At 48.9% G+C, this 26,581-nt stretch overlaps 1 protein-coding gene across 19 annotated transcripts in view; it reads right to left on the bottom strand.

Annotated features, from left to right (window-relative positions):
* Window positions 1-26,581, bottom strand: part of CAST (calpastatin) — a 61,193-nt gene that overhangs the window by 33,896 nt on the left and 716 nt on the right. For 5 of the 19 annotated variants that reach the window (XM_065046576.1, XM_065046579.1, XM_065046578.1 and 2 more), the window contains exons 2-3: window positions 21,894-21,959; window positions 13,664-13,735 (exon numbers count right to left, since the gene is read on the bottom strand). In XM_065046576.1, coding sequence (XP_064902648.1) covers window positions 13,664-13,735; window positions 21,894-21,959 — 138 coding nt within the window. Of the gene's footprint in view, window positions 1-11,176; window positions 11,246-13,663; window positions 13,736-13,989; window positions 14,370-21,893; window positions 21,960-22,275; window positions 22,327-26,581 lie in introns of those variants that run through there. The other 14 variants (XM_065046567.1, XM_065046568.1, XM_065046569.1 and 11 more) reach the window with 6 other exon arrangements.

The raw sequence follows: 26,581 nt of genomic DNA, 5'->3' as shown, positions 1-26,581 counted from the left end.
AGCACCTCTGGGAGGTGGGAGAGGGGGAAAACTCCACAGCAAAGCACCCAGGATCACGGGAGATCACCAGCACAGAGCACACAGAGATCACAGAATGACAAGATGGTGATTCCAGCCCCCCAGTCCCCCTGCCATGACAGGGACATCTTCACCAGCTCAGGGTGCTCAGAGCCCCGTCCAGCCTGGCCTGGGGTGTCTCAGGGATGGTTCATCCACCACCTCTCTGGGTACCTGGCACAGGCTCTCACCACCCTCAGGGCCAACAATTTCTTCCTCATGTCCGGCCTGAATCTCCCTCCTTTAGTTTAAACCATCACCCCTTGTCCTGTCACAACAGGCCCTGCTCTAAAGTCTGTCCCGCCTTTCTCATGGGCCCCTTTTAAGCACTGAAAGGTGCACTAAGGTGTCCTGGAGCTTCTCTTCTCCAGTGAACACCCCAGCTCTCTCACCTGTCCCCAGCACAGGTCTGGAGATGGTCCCTGCAGTGGAACCCACTGACAGCACGAGACCCCCAGGGCCCCCGCAGAATGGGCTCAAAACACAGGTTATGGGTTAACAGCGGTTAGGCAAACACCAGTACCTGCTAGCTACCCCAGCTGCTGGTGACAGGCAGTGTGACGGCTGCGGGTCACGGCTGAGCTGTCACCAGCCCCGGGAACAGACAGACAGACAGACAGACGGCACAGGACCTGACCAGCACAACCCTGCTGCTCTCAGTTTGAGCACGGCTTCCCAGGAAGGGCTGATGGAGAGAGCTGGGGTCTGATCCGACAAGAGAAGGAATGCCCTCAGAAACCCGTTTGTCCTGCTAGCGTGACAGTGTTCATGCTACTGTTGAACGAGAATAGTCACAAAAGCAAAAAAGTGGGTTAGTAAAACAAACCAAAAAAAGCCTGCCTAAAATTATTATCTATCTAGTGTCACTTCATTGTACCTCACAAACCTGGAACTAAAAGGGAAACTGCAACAGAAGCAGAAAAAAGCAAAGGTGACAAACTTCAAAAGCAGAAAAAGTAACTGTTCAGAGAACTGGATGCAAATGCAGCTGGAAAAGAAAACAGCAGGTGGAGAAAGCTAAAAATCACTGAAACCACCCCATAGGCAATGTAGTGTGAGCTATCGTCAACTAGAACTGTAAAGTCTGGAAATCCATGGAGAAGACCGACCAGATCGAGGAAGGTCGGTGCCCGCCCTTAGAAAGGAGCACAGCGCACCAACCGGACGCCTTCGGAAACAGAAGAGAGGCTGAAAACATTGACTGGGCCAATACAGAACACTGAGACTACACGAGGATAAATAAGAACCAACAGACTGCTCAAGAACAAGGCACGTAAAGATAATGCAGCACTCCATACACTCGAACACGGAGACGAGCTCGGTGGGTGAGGATGAAGGGGCCTCCAGAGGACGCGCTGCAGCTTCTCACAGCATCTGAGGTGACGTTTTCTTCAACCAAATGGGGATGTTAGCGTGTAACAGGAGTTACAAGCTCGTTTCCAGCCTCCCGAGGGGATCCCCAAGAGGCCGGTGGGGGGTGGAGGAGGTCGGACGCAGCAACACGAGCCCCCAAAGCCGGGCGGGCAGCAGCACTGGGAAAACACAGTTACGATGCCACAGACTGAGACCCTCTTGCCAGAAACACCCAAGGAAAGAGGAATCCAAGATAAAAATCTGTTACCATGACAACATAAATATAAAATACAGGAATAGTTTTCCATCTTTCTGGCTTGAGCTTCTCTGGGTCAAGTGCTAGGAGAGTTTTGGCCATACACATGAATAAAGAAAGATTTGAGGACCTGTCTAGAAAAAAGCAATGGAGGAAAAGGATGCATGAGGGACTCAGTGCTAGGAAAAGCAAAATAGTACCTGATGCTTCGTCCTCTGCCTAGTGAGCCTAGGAATGGGAAAAGACCAAGAAACTGGCTTATTCTGCAGCAAAGAATGTCCCAGGTCAGAGCCCACAGAGCCTCCCTCCTGGGGCAGGGTCTGCACGGAACAAACACGTCAGCCCTGCAGCCTCCGGGCTGGCTAATGCAAATATTTTCTGAGTGATGGAGCTGTACCTGCTCTAGGACAGGAGGACCTGATGAAATAATGAATAACCTGATGAAATTTAACAAGGGCAAGTGTAGAGTCCTGCATCTGGGCAGGAACAACCCCAGGTTCCAGTATAGGTTGGGACATTACATATTAGAGAGCAGTGTAGGGGAAAGGGACCTGGGGGTCCTGGGGACAGCAGGGTGACCATGAGCCAGCACTGGGCCCTTGTGGCCAGGAAGCCAATGGTACCTGGGGTGGGTTAGAAGGGGGTGGTCAGTAGGTCAGAGAGGTTCTCCTGCCCCTCTGCTCTGCCCTGGGGAGACCACACCTGGAATCTTGTGTCCAGTTGTGGCCCCTCAGTTCCAGCAGGACAGGGAACTGCTGGAGAGAGTCCAGCGCAGCCACCAAGATGCTGGAGGGAGTGGAGCATCTCCCGTGTGAGGAAAGGCTGAGGGAGCTGGGGCTCTTTAGGATGGAGAAGAAGAGACTAAGGGGGGACCTTATTAATGTTTATAAATATATAAAGGGTGAGTGCCACGAGGATGGAGCCAGGCTGTTCTCGGTGGCAAACAACGATAGGACAAGGGGTAATGGGATCAAACTGGAACACAGGAGGTTCCACTTAAATATGAGAAGAAACTTGTTCCTGGTGAGGGTGGCAGAGCCTGGCCCAGGCTGCCCAGGGGGTTGTGGAGTCTCCTTCTGTGCAGACATTCCAACCCGCCTGGACACCTTCCTGTGTAACCTCATCTGGGTGTTCCTGCTCCATGGGGGGATTGCACTGCATGAGCTTGCCAGGGCCCTTCCCATCCCAAATATGCTGTGATACTGTGATAACTGAGCCCTCACCTGGGCTCACACCCCACCTGTGCCTGAGCTGGACTGCAGCTCGGGCTCAAAGCCAACAGCAGCCTCATTATTTCAACAGCACTGACTCACAGGGTTACTCCAGCACAGCCGGGTAATGGAAGGCAACACCTGATCTGCCTGACTACAAATGGTCACTTCTTTCCATGAACGCTGTGACAGAGCTTCAATTAACAGCGTGTGCAAGATGCGGGCAGCGGATGCTCTTCAGAGAACCACTGTGAAAAATAACGGGTTGTTTCACTTCAGTGTAAAATGCCACTCGAGCTGTTACAGGTCGAAGCTCTCACTTGGATGGCACGTGGTGACTAGTGGCTGTGCCACCGTCAGCCCCACGGGCAGAGTCACACAGCAGCGCCTATATACAGCGTTTAAAACGGGAAAAACACACCCCTGAAACTGCCTCTTCATGTAGGTTTTATTATAACAGTGTCTGCAGTAGCTGAATTAAAACAACAAATTTGAGTGCTTCTGTGCCATTTGCCACCCCAAGCCATTCTGGAAACATCCTAGTACTTCGTAATTACCGGTCTTACACACAGCTCTTCTATTAAGTTGCTAAGAAAAAATCCATCTTTTTAAGAGAAAGATAAAAAAATGGCACACAACCAAGAAAACAACATTTTTTTTCCCCGAGATTTCTAGCTCTCAGTTAACTTTGTGGAGGTTTAACTTTAAAAACTTGCCGAAACGGCACAGCAGGACACGGGTTTGCAGTCAGCGCCTGTGTGCTATTCAGACAGCGGTGCATTCACACAGCACATTCACCAGGCCCTGCTGTCCTGCGCCTCTGCAGAAGCGATCGGTGTGATCTCTTTCCTGAACAATCCCCACCGTGACCCGACGCTGCCGCTCGTGACCACCGGCCCCTGCGGCTTCCAGAGCCCGTCACGGCTGCGGGATCCGCAAGCACCGCGCGGTGTGAACACGGCTGCCCGTGACACCCGCTGCGGGGAACGGGAGGAAGAGCCCTTGGAGCGCAGCTGCGTTCCCGGTAGACAAACACTAATTCGGTGTGAATCCTTTGCCGACGCTGCTGTGACGGCACCGAGCTCATCGCGGGCCCGACGCCGCAAACCCCTGCGCCGGCTGCCATGAAGGAAACCAAACCAAACGGGATTTAATAGGCGAGCGTCAAGACTCATCTCAACGGGCGGTTTGTTGAATTCAGGATTTGTGGCTGGATTATTCTATGTATGTGATTTTTAATACCGATCTTAAACAAAACAACCACCAAAACCAAAGAACACACAACGAACACACAAAAACCAACTAAACAAAAAACACGAAAACAAACCCCAAACCCAAAGCAACTCAAAACAACGCAAGCAAAGCCAAAACCACCAACAAAGCTCCCGTCTCTAGGGATGCTTCCTGTGCTCTTAACACTCGCGAACTCAGCTGGTGTGAATATAACCTAAAAATGTGTAAAGACTCTACTGTTATTACAGTTTAATTTTCCACAGCCTGACAACAAAGGCAAAAAGCAAAAGAACCTGGGAGATAAACTGACTCCCCCTTAGAGCTGAGAACAACAAATACTGATCTATGCCCAAGCAAGATCAGCCATCATTTAGAGATGCTAAAAGAGCACGTAGGAAATAAACAAACCCGTTTTGTCATGAAACAAAAACCCGACAAGTTTTTAGAGACTGGTTCGAACCAAGACTCTGAAAAGCTGATCAGCTCATGAAGCTTCTTTTACAGCCTCAAGTGCTGCTAAATTTATTGGCGGCACATTGAGCCAGGCAACTTCCATGACACAAGACTCACACTTACTGTTTTATTCTATTTTGATTACTAAAATAAAATGCCTGTGATTTTGGCACAGGAAAGAAACTTAGCAAGACTTCACCACTGGATTTTATGTACCAGCTAAAGCTGAATAACTATACTACCACTCACATCTAAAGCAATCGGTTTTTAAGCAGCATTTTTTAAGCTAACCTACTTGCATTTCAATTTGGCCACACTAAATCAAGTGTCATGAAGCACAATCTGTCAATAAGATCAATATTATATTTACCGCAGTGTAGAACAAGGCTTCACACCACCTAGAGACCAAGTGATCTGTCAAACCACCTTTAGGCTGGATGTCTGTTCTAAGACCTCTGGATTTCAGCAAACAACGTCAAGTCCAAAGCTTAATACCGGCATGTTTGTTTATTTTAGTAACTATTAAATCACTATTAAGACTCTGAAACAGCTTTATGCTCAAACAAAAAACAGCCAAGGGCAGAAAATGACAACTGACTTAAAAAAATGCTTGTACCATTTGATTCTTAAGCCCCCAACACCTCGGTTTATGTTTCCTTACGCACGGGCAGCCAGGGGTATGCAGAAGGATTCAGAACCAGCCCACAGCTGATGGTAAGAAGCACGGTGCCTTCATTTATTACTGTCTCCCGCTGCATCCGATGCTTTCACAGTTCGTGTTTGGTTGTTCATTTGTTTTGGAAGCAGAGAAGGGCTTGCCAGCGGGTCACAGAGCGTGGTACCTAAACACAAACCTTTACACACGCAGAGCTCCGTTTGCAGGCAGAATAAATGATCAGGACCTAAGCACGTGGCATGGCTGCTGCTCCTTAACCTCTGCTGAACGCAGACACCCTCTATTCAATGTCCTTTCGCGACTGTCGCAAGTGACGCGTGCAGAAAGGCAGCGCGCGGTGAGCGGGGCGAGCGCGGCCGCTGCGGGCTCTGCTGCCAACGCCATCCACCAGCGCTCCTCGCTTCTTTGAAACGGAGGTTCTGGTTCTGTGTCCACCGCCAAACGGGGGCTTCGCTTCACGGGAAAGGCTTTCCAACTCGCGGCACCAGGCAAGTGAAAGCACCTTATTCTCAAGCCTGCTTTCCACTGTCAAAGATGCTCATTTTCTTGTCGTTTGGAGGAAGAGTGACCTCAGTATTTCCATTTGATCACAGAAGGGTTACCTAACTCGGTTCCCTCAGCCGCGCACGCAGAATTACTCACAAAAGCCACACTTCTGAGCATCAGGCAAACTCACAGACAGCAGTTCCGACATCAACCATTTGTTTCAACTCCCCTTTTCTTATTTCTTCCTGGAACGTGCTCTTTGGTTACCTGCTTTTGGAACCTCCTGCTTCCACCACAAGAAATCCGGCGGGGCGGCACACGCTGGGATCTCATGCAGCCGCATTCAGGCACCTGGAGCCGCCCCCCCCGCGCCGTCCCCGCTGCTCCGGGAGAGCCGCAGCGCCCGCAAGCTGGAGCTGGCGCCGGAGCGCGGCTCCGTGTCCCGCGTCCTCAACGCCCCGTGTCAGCCCCGCGCTCTGCAGCAGGTCCGTGCTCAGCTGGAACCACCACCCCTGCCCGTTCCCGTTCCCGTGCGTTGTGTGAAGCGCCAGAACGTTCCGGAGCGCGCTCAGCATCGGCCTGTGAGCCGGTGAGAGAACAGCAGGAAAACGTGGAGCTGAACGCGAGTTACACGCAGCCCGTGCTCTCTAAAGGGACCATTAAAAAGACAGACACGTCACACAGAACAAGAGTCCACCTTCAGACCAGGGACGTCTGCGGTTGTCAGCGTGGCTGGTTTTGCTGCAATAATCAAACCAGGCAACGCTCCAAGCAGGCGGCCGGCGGTCCCGAGAGCTGGAGGGGGATGCTCTGGGTCAGAAAGCGGATCTGTCACCCCCCGGGTGCAGAAACACAGTTGGTAACCAGGCCGTATGAACCGATATGCACATTGTCACAACAGCGCCGGATACCAAAACGGATGGAAAATGTGACTGGAGGATAAACAAGAACCACGCGTCAAGGAAAGTTAATAGAGTTTTGGTTTTAAAATGTATGCTGAGGATAAAGCTGCAAAACCTTTCGGGAGAAGGGGAAGGGCTTTTTCTTAGATCATTTTAGAAACAAATCCACCACGGTTTTACTATCGCCCCTTAGGAGCGCCAGCTCGGGGCATTTCTCGCCCCAGCACTGGCATTTAACCCTCAGAACCGGTACGGCAGGGCCCTCGGCACGCTCGGCTGGAACAAGCACGTTACGGTTCCATTACAAACCACAGTCCCCACCTCCGCCGGGCCTCGTCCTGCCTCACAGACTTCCTTCCTGAGGTTTCTCGCTGGTTCGAGCACTCACGCTGAGCAGGGCACCCCGGCAGGCACTGAGCTGAGCCTGCCCAGACCCGGGCTTGAGCCTTACAGAGCTCGCGAGGAGCACGACGGACTGCGCGAGGCCCCGAGCTCCTGCCAGGGCAGGTTTTCCTCCCCGGGGAAAACACAGCAGAGACAATGAGGATGAACACACTGAAAACCGACTCACTGGATAAACGCAGCTCCTCTGCCTGCAGGGGACGGACGGAGGTTTCTCCCGCACCCCGTTCCCGTCCGGCACCCCCGGGGCCCCGCAGCTTCCGCAGGTTTCACACCGGGAGAGCCCGTCTGAGCCACAAAGCGGCAGAACTCGAGGAACACGGGCTGGGGACTCATCCTGACACCCCGAGATCAGCAACAGCGCTTCCTGCAAGCTCGACACACCCCACGTGCCTCATCACCCACGTAGGAAACAAAACAAAACAAAACGGCTCCATTTTATGCAAGAGGTTGACAGTAACAAATACGTGGTTCTATAAAGAAAATGTCGTACATAGAATAAATTATTAGCCGGTATGTTTTATGTCAATTAAAAAATACATCATTGAGAAAACCAGCCACTGAAAAAGGAAAGAGCCGCAGAACCCAGCAGCGCTCTCCGCAATGCTGAGCTCTGCATTATTTAACACGCTATTGTCGCTTTCTCCAAAGAAGAGAAGGAAGGATGATATTGATACTGCCACCCGCACGTGAAGACAGACCTTGTTTCCTCAGCTTGTGATTGGATCAGTCTGAAAACACTCATGATTATGGATCAGCAGTTTCAGGTTACAGTGACTATAATCAGTGACACACCTGAAGCAACACCTGCCGGTCTGATTTCTACTGCTACAAAACAACAATATAATGTATTGAGAAGTATTACGTTGTCCCATATGTTTGTTGTATCTGTCACTTTAGCATCCTTCAGGTATCAGCTATTAACAAACCCTTGTTATGGACACCTGCGCACGCTTCAGCCATTAAGCTGCTCTTACGGACCCCCGTACCCAAACTGTGCAATATTCCCCATGTGTCAGGCAAACCAACCTCTGCGTTTGTATTCCAGAAGAGTTATGTGAGTTTTTGAAGGAGTCAGAAACAAACCGACCAGACAAAACCAAACCAAAACACCTCCATAGGACACCAAAACCCAAACAAACCGTTATGTGAGTTTTTGAAGCAGTCACAAACAAACCAACCAGACAAAACCGAACCAAACACCTCCATAGGACACCAAAACCCAAACAAACCACAATGCAAACGGCAGCGCTCCAACTGCAAGGCCGGGCGTGCGCCAGAAGCCCCAGCACCCGGCAGCTTGTGCTGTTTCAGCCCTTGACACTCCCTAAGAGAAATCAAAATCAAAAAGAGAACTGCAACAGGAACAGGAATTACCCGAGAGCAGAGGCAGCGGGAAGCAAAACCGGTATAAACAGCAAACTTACAGGGCACCTGCGCACACAGGTTCCTGCTCCCACAGGAACATCGCATCGGGTGTTTTGGCCCACTTTGCCCGGTGTGGTTTGGGTTTTTGAAGGTGTTTTGAGGTTTTTGGGGTTTCTGGAGGCGCACGTGGCCATGGGGAGGGCACATGGACCAGCGGGTTCGGCACAAGGAAAGCACAGAAGTGCTACTGGCCAAAAGAAATACAGACGGCCAGACCGGTTAAGGCCACCGGAACTTGAGTGATTAATACTATTTTTAAGCATAATAAACCCAAATAATGTATGTTAATTTAGGATTTAAAAGCTGCAGTTCTTGAAATACCAGTACCGACATGTTTTCTACTTTTTTCGCTCCACAATCAAATTCCCAACGCCTGCACTGTTTCTTTCATATCTCTGTTTTTAAGGAGAGAGCCCACCCCCACTAACCCACTCTTCAACCATTCCTTCCTAATGACACCCTTACCTCAGCGGGACAAGAACAAAACCGAGCCCTACAAGGGAAACAGAAATGGGAAAACGCCTGAAGATACCGCGCAAGACTGGTGGGGAAAACGTCCCATTTTTTGAGTGAAATCGGTGCTATTTGGTGAACTGGCAGCAGCTCTGGCGGCCACCTGCGGCCCCGTCACTCCCCACCGTCCCGCTGCAGAACCCCCGCACACCGAGACACGCAAGGAGAGCACGGAAAGGAGGTTCTCGGGTCGTTCCCTTGAATATTTACTCTGAATAACCTCAGAATTTAGAGGCGGCCTTTCCAGCCTGCACAGTATGACTGGAAACACGGATACATTTATGCATTTCTGTGGACACTTCCAATCAGCACAACGATTCCAGATGGCATCTCCTTAAAACGCCTTCCTTCAGTCAGGTGTCTGTGCAAAGCTCACGAAATAAAATAATTGGTGGTGGTTAAGTAAAGTATGTAGCATAAAAAATAATCCCAGGAAATACAGTGACAGTTGGAATCGCTTTTTGTGATAATCCAGATAAACTTGTGGCAGATTTTCCAGTCTGCTGCAGAAACAGCAGGAGCTTCGCTCAAAGACAATGAGCGATTGCTCTTTTTTCCTTGTTGTTTTCCCGGTTTTTGCACAAATAAGTAGACTGGATCCCCCTTTAAAAGAGTGTTAATTTGGATGCGAGCTGGAAGCACCCGATTTCTTAAATCATTAAGATCAAGAGGGTTCATCTGAAATCACTCATGATCAGTCGAATCTGAAATAAAAATAACTCTTACTGAATTTCCGTTGTTGTTGAATTCTTCCAGCACGGCTTCGATAAATTGTCCATTAAAGTAGCACAGACATCCTCCCTTCACTAAGCTATAACAGCCAGCAACACAAAGAAAATAATTACTCACCAGGAACTCATTAAAAGCAATGCCAAAAACCTGCTACACAAAAAGCAGCAAAACATCATTCGATATCAACAGAATTACCATATAAGAACGCAAAGATAGCCACGTCCAGCTGTGTTCAAACACCGGTGCCTCCTATTAACGGCTACGATAGAACACGGAGCTGGAAACTGGGTTTCCTGTTGGCCGTGGAACTGGCCAAAACGACGTGAAAGGCTGTAAAAGGACACAGGGCTGGCTGGGCACCCCTGCGGCAGGAGGAGGTGGGTTCAGTGTGCCCTTTGGCGCTGGTCGGTGGGGAACGAGCACGTGGAGGAGGCCGCTCGTGGGCAGGCGGCACACCCCGGCGGCCAGGGCCTGCCGGAATCCAGCTTTACACCGCCTCTGTGTGACACAGCTCGCCAAAGAGACCCCGGTGCAAACAGCAGTCGCTCAGGGCTTCACGTCAGGAACGAACGACAGGCTGGCCGTAGAAAACAGTCGGAGCGTCTGTCTCGGTTAAATTCATCTAAGCTATTCATTTTGATTTGAGTTTTACTGAAACCGGGCACACAGAGGTTGCCAAGTCAAGTTCCTCGGTGCCCATAACACAAAAGCTGTACAGATACAAAAGAGAGGAGGCACGAGGGGCAGCACTTACTCCTCACACCACACGGAGACGTGTGCTGCCAAAGAAACGCCCGTAAGAAGACGCGGATCAGAAGCGGTGAGTAAACGCTGGCTGCAAGGCCGGGAACTGAGCGTGAAACAACAAAGGGCACAGGGCTAACATCAAGACGCAAAGAACGGCGGTTCAGATACACAGTGTGACGAAAACAAAGCCAGGCTGAGAAGTGCTCTTAGGAGTCCGTGTTACAGGAGGACTAAACAACTGCAGGAAGATTAAACTACCCACGCATTAGTGAGGCATTAAGCAAAGACAAACACCCATCACACCAAGCTCCTGCGTCCTAGACTCAGAAATACAGGTGACCCAAGCAGAACACAAGGCATCAGTTATTACTGCTTACTAAATGAAGTAAAAATTACTTAGGCCGTAATATAGAGGCAGAAAAAAACCCAACAAACTTCTGGCTGTTTGGTTTAAAGCTATTTCACCACCGGGTAAGAACAGGTTAAAAAAATGAGCAGGTCTACCTGGAGCAGCTGATCTGCCCCAAGTCACCCACCTCTTCAAAGGGCTCGGAAACCTGCCTGGGGGCTGCGTCGATGAAAGCTCTTATCGACCAAGAAGGAATCCAAACAAATTCCGCACGCCAGACACATCGAAGCCACAGCGGGGGAAAAACTGAAGGAAGAAGCAGCAGTCCCAAAGTCTAAACACTACCAGAATGTTTGAGATTGCGTTAAACGGCTTTACCTGCTTTTGCAGCAGAAGAGAAAAGGCTGCTCTGCCTTTTGAAGAAATACTTCCTTTCCTGCAAAATCCCTGTAAAAAAAATCCAGTAAAATTTTTATTTTTGATAGCTATTTTCAGAGACTACGAGAAAAAGAGGGGCAGAAAAGAAAATCGCCTAGTGGCTTAAAAAGAAAAGGTGCCACAAATGACAAAACCAGTAAATCTACAAATCTTGCCCTATTTTAAACAGAACTGCAGGATCGCAGGAGATTGTTAAAACTGAATGATATAATTAAAAGAATGTTTAGTCTAACTGAAGAAATGTAATCATGGCCGAGTGGGAAGTAAAAACTTAAAACAGCTATTGATTAAAAGTCAATATGAGGCAGCACGAGGTAAGTGCTCTCACAGTACATAAGCTTTACCAGCAAATACTTTGGAATGTCAGGGAAGCTGCAGAAGCATCAAATACTGAACAAAGTACACAGCCTAAGTTGTCATAACACAACATAAAGCAACTCCTGGCAATTACATTACGTCACATTTACATTATTAGGCTGCCTTCCAGTTCTTACACTTAACAGTGCCACTGAAAATTGTAGTTTGCACGCTTAATGTGAAAGATACGGTTATAATAGACAAAAATGCATACAGAAAAAAACAGTTAAAAATGTGTTAGTTGTCAAATTAGACGCGAGTTTCCAAGGGACCACGCAGTCGCGGCTGATAAGCAGAGAGATAATACTGGAGACCGCGCCACGGGGAACAGCTGTCACCACATATGGAATACTACGTATGGAATACTATTGCTTTACCGGAGGAGAACGGCCCTGGAAACCGCGAGGAACAGAAAGCAGAGCAACAAAAACACGGGGCTGTCTTCAGTGACGGGCAGAGGCACGGAGAGAGAGGGGCGACAGGGCCTACCCCCTCCCGTCCTTCACTGAGCGGGAAGGAAAAGTATTTAAGTAGCACAGAAATATCTTCAGGAGCGTTATTTTACAAAAGCACTGATTGAAAAATCCAGCTGAAAAGCAGGAACACTTCCTGCTGACAGGATCTTTCAAACTACGGGGTGTCTCCAGACACGGAATATTGTGGTGGATACACTCGTTGTGCCCTGCTTCAGGCTGACAACAGCCCTCGTGTTCTAGGGGATGACCTGCCAGTCCCCGGCTCGTGTGTGAGGGAGCGAACACGTCTTGAAAAGTATTTTGAAAGGCGGTTTGGAAACCCAAAAGTGCCAGATAACCAAAGCACAGAACAATGTGTCTTGTCTGCACCGCTGACCAGCAGCCAAGCACTTCATCCTACAAAGGCCACCACCAGGATGTGTCCCATTTGAGCTGATCCCAAACGGCAGCTGGACCACACACCACACACACCCCAGGCCAACGAGACCCCTCAAGGTGCAGAGATCCTCTACCCACAACAGATCCTTGGTAAGGATGCTGAATCAATACTATGAAACACTACTAATCCATGTAGCTACTCAATGTTATTATAAACTTTGTAGGAATAATTCCATTAGACATAAACCATTGCTCAAGTTTGAGTCTAAGACTGGATCCAGCCGCACCTGGGCTACATCAGGAGTTTGGAAAGCAAGGAGGTTGGTTTCTAAAGCAAAGGGGGTCCACTCTGAACCTCAAGACTCAATGGGAGGGTCCTCCTTACTCTTTGTGTAGCCTATGTGAATCATCCTAACTGGATTCTAACTCAATTTTCCTTTGTATGTTTCTTCCACACAGTAATGAATAAAGTGAACCTTGCCATCAAACCTGTTGAATCTTGTCAAACCACTGTTAGACTTCATGTCAATATAAGATACTGCTGCTTCTCTCTTTTGAGTGAGATGCATTGCACTCATCTGAGAGAAACAGGCACCAGTGATTACCAGCTGCAGCCACCAGTTCAGAAACGGCATTTTCAACACCCTGTTTCAATACCCTGCAACACCTGAGCGCGCTCAGTGTGATCCTGCTTCTCCTCAGGGTGCACCCACCGCATTCCGATACACAAGCCAGCTGTACGATGCCTCTCACACTAAATTCCCAAATGACTGAACTGCTCCAGGGGCAAAACAGCTACAGGTCCTTTGATCTCATCAGGTCCTGCTGGGTAAATAGAATCCAAACATGCAAACAACATCTAAGGGTGAAAAAGAACCGTAGCCCCACAGGAGAAATGAAGTTTGCTGCTGATAACAACTGCACCATGATTTTTTAAAATAAGCAGGACGCTAACAAAGACCATGCGATGGGAGAACGTTGCATGTCTGTTTCCTCGAGAAGTGAGCGCTGGCATCCCGCTGACCTGCATTCCCCTCTCAATCCACTACAATCCCAGCAAGAACACAAAGGGCATCTCGGTCTTGCTGAATGCTGGCAAAAAAAGTGTTTTCTATTCCACTGCAGAGCACGAAGTCACATCATATTTCAACCATATCGTATCGTATCATAATCATCTTCACTTTCTAAAGAGACAGTTTACTAAAGTATGCATTACCTTAGCAGCAGCAGGTGCTCCACTCGCCTGTGTTTTGGGGGGCTGGCTGATATTAGCACTTGCTGGGTTTTTCTACAACACACAAGAGCAACATAACAAAACATCAGTGTCGAGGGTTTAGATTGCGGGGTGACAATAAAACCCTGGCAGATGTATTGTTAACCCCCCCCCCCCACACACACTTCCCCCTTTTTGCCCCCCTCTCCCCCCTTCCCACAGGTGATCGCAAGGGAAAGAAGGAGAGAGAGAAGAGAGTTGGAAAAATTAACAATGTTTTACTAATGCTACTAATAAGAATAGAGAAAATAATACAAAATATACAAAACCGATCTGGAAAGTCTCAGCAACTGCAGAGCTGGCAACCAAAGTCCTGGACTGGACTCTGCAGCCAACCGGAGCTGGATTCAGTCTCTCACTAGGCCTCAGTTCACAGGGACGACTCGCAAGGTCCTCTCCTAATGTCGGCCATAGGGAAAAGGGACGAGATCCTCGTGATCTCCCACTTTTATATGCAGTATTCACGTGAATGGAATGTTATACACAGTTGGCCAGTTTCTCGGTCACTTGTTTCTCGTCGCCCCTCTCGCGAGATGTCCATCCGTGCTTATCAATAAGTTTACATTCCATTGCCAGGTTTACCAAAACATGTGTCTGGTGCTCCAGGAAAATGCAGTTAATATGAAGCTTGAGCTGACAGGCAAATTCACTGAAGGAGAAACTTGTTTTTAACAAAACCAGGACAATCAGATACGTTCATCAAGAAAAGCCAAGCAAAACTGTAAAGCAAAACTTTATTATTAAAAAGGTATGCTAAAAAAAAAGCCATTAGAACATTTTATGCAAGGCAAGTAATCTAAAATAAATTATCCTATCTAACTTTAATTCACGCAGACTCATTTCAGACTGTTTTGCCGTGACCAGAATAGGTTGTTTTCTCCTATTGTTTCACTGATGACACATAAATCTATGCTGTTTCCTGTGGCAGAGCGACTCTGCTTTAATTAACAGTTAAAGCAACAGTCACCATATACACTTTGATCGCAGAAATCACGCCTAATGAAGGCTGGAAAATAAGCTGTTAGCAACGAACGCAGCAAAAACCATCAGATTTTTGGAGGCAGCAGATGGGTAAGACCTATTAACTTTCTCTGGTAAGCCGAAGCTCCAGATTGACCACACAACTGAAGTGTTCACACTCCACTCTGCAAGCAGCAAAGTCCACAGAACAGCCTGAGATTCAACCAGAAAACTCGGATGTACTTTTCAATTGATGGCACACAGCAGGTACCGCAACCGACCCGGAGTCCTCCGTCATTAAGGTAATTCTGCCTCCTGCTTTCTTTGTGATCCAGATCCAAACCGAGGAGAGCACCTCGAATCAAAAAGGCTGCAGATCCAATGGTGTTTGTGGTTCACGGCGTCCAGGACTCGTCTGTGGTACCTAAGGCTATGTCTAACGTGACTGGGGTGCTCTGAAGACCCACAAACACGGCAGTTTCGCAGAAGGAGCGCCTACCAACATATTCAAAGACTCCAGGTGCAACGCTAACCTTTTCTCTTTTTCCCTAGTCTGAACTAGAAAAAAGACTAACAGAATGAAATACATCTGTGTTCCGAGCATGAATTTGTGCTTATCAATCAAACAGTATAAAGAAAAAACCATGAATGTCAAACACTGTTTCATGGCAATAAAGGTACAGGCGGGAGAGAGAGAGAAAAAGGAGCAAATACATCCTTCTGTAGAAAAGACTACCTGGAGATAAGCCGCACGGAAAGTTAAACCACCTCAGATCAGTGTTCCTTACTGAACGCTGACTGTGATAGGCTGAGTAACACATTTTAGTTCCCAGGGTCATCTTTCAACAGTAACTTCTTCGGTATCTACCCCCCATACATTCGTAAACGTTGAAAAATGGGCCACACCACGCTCCCAGGTTCATCCTTCTTTCACACTTATTGAAATAACGATGTGATGTGCCTCCCAGCGTCCCCGCAGGCAAACCAGCCCCGACACCCCTACCAACAGCCCATCCAACAACCCCTCCCGCCCGGAAGGGAACGGGTGTCTTCTGTGACAGTCGCAGACACAAGCAGCTGTACCCGTGTCTCACTTCCCAAGCTGATAATAACAGAGCCAACGAATTATCAAAGCACAGCTTCTTTATGAAATAAATTAGAGCCAGGAGCCTGTGCAGAGTTGTCTGTGAAGGATCAGAAGCTGTGGCATACGGGTATTCACAATCCGTTCTTCATTATTAGCAGTGGCTTCAAAAAAAAAAGGCAAAACAGTGTTTCAGAGTGGAATATTAATTCCCTCACGTCTAATAAAGGAGAGCTAAAATACATATCCCTTTGATATGTAGATTTTCCAAGTGAAGACATGCATTAAGACTGGTGTCTAGAAACACGGATTAACTGCTAATTTTGGACTACAACATGCACGTGTTCATTGTAATATGCATGTTGTACAGTTGTTTTGAGAGAGGGAAGAAAGTGCAATCTCTGTTCTGGAAAGGCTTCCGCCAACCGTCAGCAGCATTTGAGCCTTCACCTTTCCATCTTCAATTCGAGAACTGCTTGAGCAGCAACCACGCTGTCTGTTCCTAGGGTGAGAAGAGCCTCACATCAGAACGGCTTCCAATGAGCACCAAACGTAACGGAAATAATGGCGCTTTCCAAACTACGTGTTTGCATCTTAGCCAAAAAAGAACCGAACCAGAAATGGAAGATGGGCAAAGCAGCTGGTGCTGTGCCCCTCAGAACCGCTCTGCTCCCCCGCCGAGGAGCCTGAGCTCAGTAATTCAGCACCAAAGTAGAAAGAAACCTCACAAAGGCTCTAACCAGTTCCTTACGCATGTCCACAGCCCAGACCAGCGCTGCACACCACAAACCTTCACCAGTCAGCATCACGCCTCTGAACTCTGAGCAATGCCTTCTTCTGCATAAGTAATCCTGCATGACAGGCAGCAGGATTAAAAGTTACCACAGAAATCCTGATGTCAGAGCAAAGAATCACGTCTGAAACGACAGTGATGCCTCAGCACCAAATATCGCGCTCATCCTGTCCAAGTGAAGAATGTATTTCCTGCTAAGCAAAGAAGAGCTGAGCGAGCAGCACGTTTTGTCTGCGCTGCTGTAAAGCACGACTCGAAACGGCAGGACGCGTCACGGAGGGTCTTGTTTCACACCATATCTGGTAAAATGCGGCCCCACTCTAATCTGGGGCTTCAAATTCCTACAATTCCTTCAAATTCCTCAAATCCCTGGGCCCCGTCTTGCTTTTAACACCAGATCTTTGCACTCAGACGCCCGCAATGCAGGGCGGGATCTTTAGCCCGAAAGAGAAGCTCCCCTTGGTGCTCCCCTGCCGCGGCGAAGCGGGGAGAGGCCTCTGCGGATGCGCGCGGTCGGCAACACGAGCCCACCCGAAGCAGGGCCGGGGGTTTCGGAGCAGGACCGGAGCGCTGGGTCTGCAGCGACACCGCCGACTCCACACGCGGTGACGTGCTAAGGACACGCGGCGAAGCCCAGGGGGCTCTGCACGGGAGCGCAGGTGTGAAACAAACACAGTGACGTGAAGTAGCTCAGGTACGCGCTGATACTCCTTCCAAACACCCTCAAATATTCAGACAATTTGTGACCAGGGGACTTCCTAATTTCAGTGTATTTTATAAACTGTCCTGGGTTTCTCTTCAGTATTTTTGTCCCATCTGCCCTTAGAAGCATGTACCTTCCACCATCCGAAAGCCTCTCGAGCGCTAAAGCCTCAGGCACACGGCGCCTGAGGTGCTGTGACACCGGTGCAATGGCACACCGGAGCTGGAGACGATGCCAAGGTGAGGGGTACGGGAAGACCACACCAGCTGTCTCCCATGCGCGAACTGTTCAGAAGAAAGGAAATCTCCTGTTTCACACACTTTGCAATGCCATTCTGCAAACACGCTGACTCACGAGCGTGAACCCACAACACAGTGAGAAAACGGCGGGGCAGAGATGGAGAACAGCAGCACATCGCTCACTTTCACGGGGTGGCAGGTGCATCCCCGCTGCAAACACACGCAACAGCTCCAAGTGCATGAGCAAACAATGCCAACAATCATAATTCCCTTTCTGTTAACATCCACCACATCAACAAGGAATGAAAACATTTCATTAAAGCTCATTTAGATTCTCAAGAACTGTCTGATTCTCCTTGGAATGTGAATTCAAAAAATATAAGGTGCTGAACACCGAGACATAAAGAGTTAAGATATATCCGTGTGACACGAACATTTGTCCTTGAACAGTGCCCAGAACGACCGTAACACACACACTTTCACTATACTGATAAAGAACTGCCTATATCTTCTTGTAATTACATACTCTAACACATCTCTGACACTCCGTCCCTCCAGCAAATCTTTTGCCTGTTTCCACAAGACACCACGTACAGATACACATTCTGTTGCTCATCATTAGATCGACAGATTACGTGTATCTCACCCTAAAGTTGGCCATTCCTGAGGCAAACAGATCCCCCTGTCTGTCAACTTGAAGCTCGAGCAGCACTACTGAAATGAGGCAAACACTATATTTGCTTTGATAACATAAAGAAGTGAAGAGGATCCACCTTTCCAAAAGCAACATGGCTCTGTAAAGCTGGGTGTCAGAGTCCTGTCCCTTCCAAAACCCTTTCCCAGCCTCCCTCCTGCGCTGCATACAGTGGCACTGCGTATTAGTGCAAAAAAGGGCTTCCAAATAATTACCATAGGTTACTATGAGGGATCCGGGTTAAAGTAAAATGGGCACATAGTCTTAAGGCCACGTTAGCTTTTGTTTTCAGAAACTGAACAGACTAAATGTAGCATTCTAGAAGGAAGAGAGGCGTCAGCTGGAACACGAATGCTGTGGTAAGCTTTATGTTTCTGGCCATGGGGCAGAAGAGGTGAGTGGGAACCGGTGGGAAGAGAAGACGCGGGAACGGCTGTGAGCATCCTCCGCTGTGCCCAGCGGCAGCGCCTGAACCCACCCGCTGCCCGTCCCTGCCAGGGACACAGACACCTGTGCGACCCCGGTGTCAGACACAGAACCCAGCACCCCAGGCTGTTAGTGATCCCTGTGTGTCCCCAGCCCCCCTGCTCACGCAGGGTCACAGGCAGATCACACAGGATCCCAGGGGTGCAATGGCTCACAGAAGGAGACTCCACACCCGCTCTGGGCAGCCTGGGCCAGGCTCTGGCACCTCCCAGCAAACAAGTGTCTGCTCATGTTCACATGGAGCCTCCTGTGTTTCAGTCTGTGCCCGGTGCCCCTCACCCTGGCCTTGGGCACCACTGAACAGAGTCTGCTCCATCCTGACACCACCCTGCCGTACTGATCATCGATCACATCCCTCTCAGCTTCTCTTCTCCGCTCAGCAGCCCCAGCTCTCTCAGTGTCTCCTCAGCACAAAGATGCTCCAGAGCCCTCAGCATCTCCGTGTCCCTCCCTGGACTCTCTGCAGTGGTTCCTTGTCCCTCTTGACCTGGGGAGCCCAGCACTGGCCCCAGTTCTGAGATGGGGCCTCCCCAGGCAGAGCAGAGGGGGAGGAACAACCTCCCTGACCTGCTGCCCACACTCTTCCTCACACACCCCAGGGCCCGTTGGCCTCTTGGCCACAGGGCACGTTGGTGACTCACGCTCACCCTGTTGTCCCCAGAACTCCCAGGTCCTTCTCTGCAGAGCTGCTTCCAGCAGGTCACCCCAACCTGTGCTGGTGCCGGGGGTTGTTCCTCCCCACGTGCAGGGGGTCCCACAGCGGCACAGACCACCACAGCGGGTTTTAGAGGCCGTTTTGAAGCGAGGAGCAGACACACAGCGCAGCTGCCGGCCGGCTCTGGACGCGGTGCAGCGCGGAAAGCTGCTCCGGGGGTCAGCGGGAAAGGCTCGCTGCTCCGGCGAGCTCGTTCCCCCACTCCGGGCTCCGAGGATGCCGGTTATCACATGAATTTTGCTGCACCAGCCTGGAACCTGGTCAGCCGGTTTCTTCTCTCTGCTACCGAGCAGCTGGATGACCTTAAGTAAGGCAAATCCCGCTCTGTGCTTCAGCACCTCCCCTTCCCCACATTCTAACTGTGCCACTTGGATAAGATGTCTAGTCTCCCTTACGCAGCGCTTTAAGATCTAAGGATGAAAGTACTGTGTGGTAGTCAAGCAAAAGGTCACTGGAAACTCCACAAACTAAATATGTTCTGAAGAAACCGTCTTACGAAGTAACATCTGTTGGTATATCACACATAAAGCGCACATACTTCACGCTGTGATTGTATGTAATTCCAAAACGACAGTATTATTAAATAGATCATCCTCACACTGGTAACTCCTAACTCTTTTAACGCACTATTTTATTCTCCTGTATTGTGATGCTAGAAAGAGAAAAATGTCATAGAGCCACTTAATCTCCCCAGCACCTCTGTGCAAGTCTCAACAAGCAGGTTTCTATTTGCAGTAAACCTGCTGTGTTTTTTCTCAATCTCTTTTTAAGTCTCCAAGAAGCAAAGGCTGAAGAACCCTATTCTGCGCTTCCACGGTACTCATTTTGAGTTCTCCTTGATGTTGTGGGTAACCGGCAGCTCCTACTCAGACCTGTGTCAGACCTTTCCTACCTTGACTTTTCTTCCTCTACCCTTCTTCTCCCACTCCTTGTGAACTATATACCCAAAGAGACAGGGCCATTTATTGTTCTTCTAGTTAAACAATAAGCACATGGGCTTTTACAATTTTCCCTTCAACGTGAATGTGAACTTGTCAAAGATTTTGCATTTCCTTGTCATTTACACAATGCATTACCAAACCTCTTCTAGCAGGGAGGTGAACAAACTCAATATTCTAGACAAGGTCATCCACAGCTACCTACAGATTATCAATGTCTGCTTCAAAAACTGAAGGCTACAGGAATAACCTCCAGCTTTTAAACCTGAACATACCATTGCAGACTCTTTGAAAAGCTGTACAAAGATTCAGAGTTCAACTGCTTTAAAAAATCGGAGCGTTTTGGAGGTAGATGTGAACCATGGTGGAGCTAATGCCATTCAATGGACCTACAGAAAAGTGTTTTCATGTACTTTCACTTCCAAGCATTTTAAAGCCACCGGAACAAGTCAAATATACACAGAAATTCACAAGAGGAACACAGGAGATATCATAAGGAGCCACAAAGCAAACGCCCCAGGACAATAAACTTAGTAACAGCCTTCTTTTGCTAGCTATAAACAGATACTCCCAGTGAGAGGTCAGAACAGTAACTGCGCAGCTCAAACTACAGGCTTCAACCCCCTCCCTTCCCACAAACAACTCAGCACTTCTATATAGAGCAACAACACGCAGTTAAAGAGCTTGGCAGCAAACTAAGAATGTATGAAAGAACAATGCTATTTAAGAAAAAACCTGAACTGTCTAGAGAGGAAAGGAGGAACACGTTTCCAGGCTAGACAAGCCTTCCTTGGTATTTGGACGGGAAAGAAAGGTAATTACTTTAATCATCTACTTCGGAAGGCAGTAACAGAAGTGTTCGACGCCCTTGATTTGCAGTGCAGTTAAATGCACAAAGTTACTTTCCAGATAGCTTCTGCTATGAACAAAGTGTCAGTCGCACCTATTTCTGCCCTCCTGTACATCAATCATTTGAAACCATCAAGTGGACAACTAGTTTCTGTGAATTTTTCTCAGCGAATGTGCTGCTGGCCTCCCTGGGCCACCAGCGCTGGCACCCGCGCCCCAGCACGCACCGTAAACGCCAGTTTCTGGGGAGGCAGCATCCCGAAAAACAAGCGTTGTTTCTAAAATGCAGCACCGACCACGTATGTGCAAATGTGTCAGGAGACGGCCCAGACACACGACGTCTATGTATGAACGTGGACCTGTGTTTTCGGAAGAAAAGCCAGGATGCAGACAAGGTGGAAAGAGCCATCTGTACAATCAATCGAAAAACCAGGACCATCACACCTGTCCCACAGACACACCCACTGAGATCATTCCCACTGATACTGGTGTGAAGTGCTTGTGAAAGGATGAGCAGAGCAAATAAATACTCTCAGTAGGCTGTGCAGCAGCCCGAGACAAAACTATACATTGCTGGAATGAATAACGAGTGACAACAGTCACCAGTTAATTGCCTGAAAACTACCACTTTGCTATCATAAGACAAAAATCTGTGTACGAGGAAATCCATTACCAGCTTTACTCCTCAGCATGTTCAAACACTTGCACTTACCTCTGCTGAGCCTGCTTTTTTGTCTTCTGGTTTGGAAGAAGCTCCACTTGCCTTCTTGTCACCGTGCTGTAAGCGGAGAGAAAGGTATGTGGTTATTAAGATACCAAAATAAACGGTTTATGTAGAGAAATTCCCAAATATCTTAGCGCACGTATGATTCCTTTCACCTACCACAGTACGACAGAAGGGAACATTATAAGTTTTCCTTTTCACTAACAGACAGGATTTATAACTGGATAACTTCAGGTGAAATCACTTAAAGCCACTACTACAATTTCTAGAATTCTGCTGCTGACATATATAAAAAATTAACGCTGTAACAGTTAATTAAGGCTGCACGCTAGGAAGTACAGTTCTTCCAGGGTGCCCAAACCTCTCCCACCTTTCCTCCCCGCCAACGCTCTGAACTCGCTTTCATCGATCCTGACGTGCAGCCCCGTTTGCTTCCCACGTGTGGCAACGTATAGAAAGACACGTTTTTACAGCGTGCACACTGGAATTCAGCACGGTTTACTCCGCATCTCTGAAAAGTGGTGAACTGCCAAAAAGTCTTCTTCAAAAGCATATTGTTTAATCCTTAGAGTCTAAAAAAGCAAGAAACAAGAAATTCTTCTGCCAATATAAAAGGCAATACAATATAGCCATTTTCTAATAGCAAGAGTAACTTCCCACAGCAACTGAGCCATCTGGGAATGAGAATTCACGTCTGCTTTGTTTTGTTAAGTAAAAACAAGAGATTATTTGAGACTAATTTATTCCCTTCTGTTTTTAGGATTGAGCAGCAGGAGGTAAACTTTGCTAACCCATTAAAGTAAAGAGTTCCTACAGATCTTTCTTTACATGGCTATAGGGAGAAAGTAATGATCCATGTATCGCCATACTGTTTTCAACCGGAATGTGTTCATGCACATCACGCGAAAATACTACAGCTGAATGAACAAATAAAACTAAAAGTAAAAAAACAGCATGTTTCCAATCAGTTTCCATTACGGTGGTACACGACAAAACTTCAAAAATTGTTTTAGAAAACCTCTAATAATCGAATTTTTAAAATGTTTTTGGGCATGGCTAAGATGCTTGACAAGTTTTAAAATTGGAAATGCTATTCTCATATTCCAATTGTGCCTCTTCAGAGGAAAAACAAGGCCTGTAGGTTGTCTTTTCAGGTAACAGATGAATCGATTCACTGCCCCATCATAGCACTTTCAGTACAGACACAATCAACCGTGTTATCTGTGCTTTTTACGGCTCTAATACCATAAAAATAGACCACATGCATTCCAGTAAAAGCCACGTCAGTGAGCGTGCTCTTGTGATAAAAGAGCTGGCACTGCCCTAAGGCTCAGGAGCTGCAGCTCCTGCCCAGCAAAGCCCGGCTGTGCAGACCAGGCTCCGTCCCTAAGCACTCAGCATCACAACACTCAGAAAGCCACGCGTATCCTGAATCCAGCACATCTTCCTGTACATTACATGTAGTATTTTATTGCTTCTATTCATTTGCCTCCCCACTTGGTCCCTGGGTGTCAGGGCTTCTGTGTCTGCCCCAGCACACGCTCCTGTTTCCCATCCCCAGGCCGGGGCTCGCGCTGCCCGCGCAGGGCAGGACGGGGCGGGGGGGCAGCGTTCCCTGCGCCCCCTCCACACCAAATGACAACCCAGGGTGGCCCCACTGGCCAGAGAGCAGAAGGAATGGGCAGGAATCTGGATGAGCTCGAGAAGTGGATCCATGCAAACCTCCTCAGGTTCAACGAGGCCAAGTGCCAGGTCCTGCCCTGGTGGGACAGCCCCCGGTACCAGTCCCGGCTGGGGTGCAGGATGGAGAGCAGCCCCAGCAGAAGGACTTGGGGGCACCGGGCTGAGAGATCGGCCATGAGCCGCCATGTGCGCTCGCAGCCCAGAAGCCAATGGTGCCCTGGGCTGCATCCCCAGCCCGTGGGCAGCAGGTTTGGGGGATCCTGCCCCTCTGCTCCGCTCTGCTGAGACCCCCCTGCAGTGCTGGTCCAGCTCTGGGTCCTCAGCACAGACACACATGGAGCTGCTGGAGAGGGGCCAGAGGAGCCACGGGAATGACCCGAGGCTGGAACAGCTCTGCTGGGGACAGGTGAGAGAGCTGGGGTGTTCACTGGAGAAGAGAAGCTCTGGGACACCTTAGTGCACCTTTCAGTGCTTAAAAGGGGCCATGAGAAAGATGGGACAGACTTTAGAGCAGGGCCTGTTGTGACAGGACAAGGGGTGATGGTTTAAACTAAAGGAGGGAGATTCAGGCCGGACATGAGGAAGAAATTGTTGCCCTGAGGGTGGTGAGAGCCTGTGCCAGGTACCCAGAGAGGTGGTGGATGAACCATCCCTGAGACATCCCAGGCCAGGCTGGACGGGGCTCTGAGCACCCTGAGCTGCTGAAGATGTCCCTGTCATGGCAGGGGGCTGGGGGGGCTGGGGAGGGCCCTGCAGCACAAACCATCTGTGATTATATGACAAGGACCACAACTTTGCCGCCCCTAAACTGAAGCTGGAGAGAGATTAAATGCATGCCGTCTTCCCCGCAGAAGGCCACGTCAAACAGCACCTATGAGACCTTGAATTAAAGGCCAAATGCTGTTTATTTTACATATGGGACCAAAGCATGTATGGCCCAATCAAACTGACATTTTGCCCCTAAGATGGAGTCACACACTGTGTACACATTAAGTGCTGATACTTCCCGGCCTCAGGTAACGAAGCAGCCTGTGGAAGTTTTACCTCGCTTGGACGTCCAGCATGCTGAGGAGTTAACCTTGGAAAGCACAACTTCCCAGCACCACTTCTGAGGTTCCCTGAACAGCTGATGCTTCAGGGATACCAGAAGGGGTCCTGTTTCAAAAATACCCGCCAACAGCTCTTTTCTGCTCTGCATTTCCACGCTTTGAACCTTCTAGTTAAAATAAATAGACACAACTAAACCAATAAGCCCATCTGCTTCACAAGAGACTAGCTCAGTTCTTCTGGGACAGCATGCACGCATTGCTCCTTCACTCTGCCAAGCGGATGACACAGTTGGTTTTTCCCTTGGGTATTCTTTCCTTTTTTGTGCTTATCTCTCCTTACAATGCCAAAGTGGCACGTTCATTCACTAATAACATACCCATAACCAAGCGGACAGGAGCAGCTCCAGCTCTGTCACATTAACAGTGGGTGCACAGTTAAGTTACACTTTTAGTTTAACTACTGAACTAACAACAATTCCTTATAGTTGTTAAGCTGGCTCAAAGTATTTTCCAACTCCACTAAAACCTAAACAAGGAAACTGACCCATAGTCATGTCCTCACAAAATGCACAAAGAAGTGTGATGAACAAAAAAGTTTATCGGGAGATCTTCAGCCTGTTCTACAGCACACAAAAATGTCACGGCACTCTTGCCTTACAGACACACCTTTAACTTCTGATTCAAAGGGCATCCGTGAAACAGAAAGTAACTGGCCTAGGTGAACAACGCAGAGCAAAACACCAACAACCAAACACATGGCTGCATTCTCAGCCTGTGCTTGCAAAAATCAGATCTCAGCCAAAGGTCTTGCTTCAACAAATTACTTCTTGGCCTGGGGAGCCCCATCAGCAGCGCGGAGCCTCCGTCCCAAACACCGCGCAGCTTCCCGCGGGACCGCAGCGACGACACGCTCGGTAACGGGGTGAGAAGGGAGCCTCCTTGCAAGAATCTCAGCTGAAGCCAACCAGTTGCGCATTACAGATATTAAAGGACACGTGTAATTTTATACAGATAGGACTTCCACCTTTGCTTTCAGTTCAAATGGTGAAGAAGCAGATCTTTGATGCTGCACAGAAAACTCCCAGATGGTCAGAGGTGTCAGGGGAACCACAATCAAACAATGTAAAGAATGGAAAGGTGAAAACTAGATTCTTCCAGCAGGCACCCCCTTCTGCTGTAAATATGCCAACCAGCAAAAACCTTGGTAGGGCAATCACTGAATTTCTTTTGCACCTGTTTCAGTCTCACACCTTTTCTGGTTCACTTATTCATCCTTTACACCGCAACGTGTCTGGGGCAGAAACTGCCGGTGTGATGCACGAGCACGGGACACGCGACGGCTCCAACAACCCTGACGACGGGTTTCCAACAGAGCGCCTGCAGGAGCCGCCTCCTTCCCCGGTCACGGGCGACCACTAAGGCCTTGCCGTAGTATCTTTTCTCACCCGGGATTCAGTGACCCAGGACCCGCCACCACCTAACACGGCCACCCCAAACTGCCCTCCTTGTGACTTCGTGTCACCTCTGCCACACGGTATCACTGGTTTGACTTGGTGCAACGAATAAGACTTGAAAACATTACTAAACACCGCTCCAAGCTACTCGGAGCAATTTAAAAGCAGAGTCGTAAACTCAACAGATTTCATCTACCTGATTACATACTTATGAAATACTTTAAAGCGATGTGTTCTCTTGACAGCCACCTTACGCGACACACACTTTCTGTAAAACTTTAACAGAATGCAGACTGTTTTTTTCGCTGCTCCATAGAGATAGAAACTGGTTCCTCGAACGACTAATGGATCACAAGGACGAGTTTTGAAGCAGCGGCAGGTTCCTCGCCGCGACCGAGCCGCAGGCATCCACCGCAGAGCCGGGGTTTGCTCGGGGAGCGCCTGGCGAGCGACGCTGCCCCCGGCCACCCACCACCCACCTGCGGCGGGA

The sequence above is a fragment of the Columba livia genome, chromosome Z (assembly GCF_036013475.1).
Source record: "Columba livia isolate bColLiv1 breed racing homer chromosome Z, bColLiv1.pat.W.v2, whole genome shotgun sequence".
NCBI classification, from domain to species: Eukaryota; Metazoa; Chordata; class Aves; order Columbiformes; family Columbidae; genus Columba; species Columba livia.
Note: the sequence above shows the minus strand (reverse complement) of the source record. Positions and strands in the feature narration are given on the sequence as shown.